Here is a 2776-nt window from a genome sequence, read left to right on the forward strand (position 1 = left end):
GGACAGTGAACTCCCATGCACCCAACACCAGCATCAGCAATTATCAAAACACAACCCACCCTGACAACCACTACCACCCAATCACTTCCTTTACGTCGTTCCTATAAGTTGAGTCAACCAGTCACTGACAGGCTCAGAACACTCTAACCTTTGCACACCTGGTCTTCCTGTGAACAAGTGTTTCCTTCTATGCCTTAATTTGCCTGGCATGCCCTTCGATTAAATCATTCAATGCTTAAGTTTTGCTGTCACAGTCACAGAACCCACAACAGATACTCACCTAAGTATTTGAAAAGACCAGAGCAGGGAGCAACTTGAGTATACTATTTATCACACTGGATCCCAGGAAGATGTATTCAAGGGTTCCCAAGGTGATTCCCACTAGTTCAGTGAATTTTTTTTAAAACCTTCTGTACAGGGAGTGGGGGAACTTTGTAATAACCCATTTATTCTAGAGAATTCTGAATTAACTATTTCCCCAATCTCTAAAATTGGTAAATCATACATTATAAAAGACAGACACAAACACATTCTAAGCATATGAAAATTTATTACTACTGGGTTTTCACCATCAAACTTATGATCTTGGTCTTTCCTTCTTGCCTTTGTATAAGGCCAAAAGAGAGACATTGGCTACTTTGACAACCTTAAAGCGAACTCCAGGAATGTCACCAACAGCATGACCTTTTCGACCAAATCCAGCAACCAGAACTTCATCGTTTTCCTGGAATAAAATGACAGTTTATTACGGTGTCAGTGGCAATCACTAAAAATACTCATTAAACAAACAAACAAATGGGGAAACCACCTCAGGAACAGAAACTACAACAGACTGAAACACTTACCTCAATAAAATTCAAACAACCATCATTGGGGACAAAGGCCGTGATTTTTTTGCCATTCTTGATCAGCTGGACCCTGACACACTTCCTGATGGCAGAATTTGGCTGTTTGGCCTCAACGCCTCTGAAACATAAATAGCACGAGAGAGTCGGTCTTCTGAAAAGGGGTACATTTCAGTTCATTAAGCATAAAACTCATTAGAAACTGTATTGTTCTACCTTTCATATCTACTCCTAAATCGCTCAACTCTTGTGATTTCAACTAAGTTTTTCCTGCCTGATGTCATCAGCACAATGGAAGAAACTGCTGGCCCTTTTATAGATGTAAAATATGAAACAACAACTAGAAATTCTGGATTTAAATACTGACTACTACTAAGTATGATGGGGCCACACAAAATTACCACTTTGTCAAGTCCAAAACAGGTGAGTACTGCAAATTCACGTGGCTCAACCTTAGCTGTAAACCCCAGTCAGGAAACTTCTCCTTGCCTTCCTTTCCTCAAGTAGAAATAAGTGATTAGTTGCAAAACTTAAGTTCATTGGGGAACAGTTCCTACACTTAATACAAAGATTTGTCCCTTCAATATTACCGTCTCTCCTCCAATCCCACCCCAATTCCTTCCAAGCTAATGTGACGCAATTAAAAGCTTTGGTAACCTAATCTCTGAACCCTCACGTTACCGACTTTCCGACCAATACACTAGCTAAAACAATGACCTAGAATTTACACAACTTCCTACATATGCATTTGTCTGAGTTACCATTGCAAAACAAACTTGAAGGAAGACGCAGTGAACTCTTACTTACACTTTTTCCAGCACAATTCCCTTTGCATGAGAAGCGCCTCCAAAAGGGTTGGCCTTCAGGGCTGTGCCCAAATGGGCTTTCTTGTATTGCTTATCATGCCACTTCTGGTCTCGACGGTGGCTCCGGAGCTTCCTGGCAGTACGAAGACCGCGACACTTGCCTAAAAACCAAAGTTACCTTAGTCTCTCCGCAAAAGCACTCCAGTCATATTTCACATCTTCTAAGACACTAACCTCACCCGCTACGAGCCAGTAAGCTTTTGCGTTACGTCTTGGTACATGGTCCAAACCTCAAAGTTTCCCTAGAACCACCTAAAAGGTGGGCACAAGCGCTGCAGTGGGCACATCTCCCCAGAGGCTCCACCCGTGCTCAGCAGCACCGTGGGCCACCTGACTTCCCTCAGTTACGAGAGCTCCGCGGCCTAAGCTGCACGCGCGGATTCGGCTTCTGGCCATGTGCTTGCGGGAGCGGCGATTCCCCGGTCCTCCCTCACTAGCTCTCCCCGTGGCGCCCTCCTCTCTACTCGGCTCTTAACCACGTGCTCAGCCCCGAGCCCCCAACGTTTGTGATCACACCAAACCCAGCCAGCACTACTCACCCATCCTGTCGAGGCCACGGGCCTGAGCGAAAGAGAGAGGTAGGCCAGGAAGGAGACGCACGGCACCTCGAGCAAGCCCCGCCCAGCCAAGGACCCTTGCGGCTGTCTGCGCAGCTCCTGGCCCGAGGCTGGAGACTCTCAGTTGGGGAAAAAAATAAAAAACAACCCAAATTTGCACCACTTCCAGTATCTGCGTCTTTCTTGACTTATGTGAAATTCAGAGATTCCTAATTTGATTTATTGTTTATTTCTTTTTATGTGAATGCCGGCAACTGCAGGAAAATGGACTACGAATCCCAGAACTCTTTGCACGCGACCGGCTCATGGCGCGGCGCAGGCGCTCTCGGCAAACCCACAGGGGCGGGGCTAAGTGATGCTTCGGAGGAGGAAGGGAAGGGCGTTCGTGCCGATCCGGCTTTCCTGTGTGGGCTTTACACTTACAGTTTGGAAAACTGGACTTCTGGGCCTTAACGGCTGCTCAGAAGCAACACGTACTAATTAAAATCACAAGCCTTGGAGGTAGACC

The 2776-nt window shown here is 45.9% G+C and overlaps 1 protein-coding gene across 1 annotated transcript; it reads right to left on the bottom strand.

The window, feature by feature from the left end:
* Positions 1–530: 530 nt before the first annotated feature.
* RPS23 (ribosomal protein S23) lies at positions 531–2363 on the bottom strand. Its single transcript, XM_028514250.2, has 4 exons — positions 2251–2363; positions 1653–1812; positions 846–966; positions 531–724 (listed from the first exon to the last, which is right to left on the bottom strand). The coding sequence occupies exons 1-4, from the start codon at positions 2252–2254 to the stop codon at positions 578–580; spliced, it is 432 nt and encodes a 143-aa protein (XP_028370051.1). The 5' UTR covers positions 2255–2363; the 3' UTR covers positions 531–577.
* Positions 2364–2776: the final 413 nt, after the last annotated feature.

The sequence above is a fragment of the Phyllostomus discolor genome, chromosome 3, assembly GCF_004126475.2.
Source record: "Phyllostomus discolor isolate MPI-MPIP mPhyDis1 chromosome 3, mPhyDis1.pri.v3, whole genome shotgun sequence".
NCBI lineage: Eukaryota > Metazoa > Chordata > Mammalia > Chiroptera > Phyllostomidae > Phyllostomus > Phyllostomus discolor.

What these genes read in the sequence shown, in the direction of transcription:
- RPS23 (XM_028514250.2), bottom strand. An exon ending in GGAATTGTGCTGGAAAAAGT is followed by an intron (nt 967 to 1,652) that starts GTAAGTAAGAGT and finishes TTTATGTTTCAG; the next exon opens with AGGCGTTGAGGCCAAACAGC. An exon ending in GTTGTTTGAATTTTATTGAG is followed by an intron (nt 725 to 845) that starts GTAAGTGTTTCA and finishes ATTTTATTCCAG; the next exon opens with GAAAACGATGAAGTTCTGGT.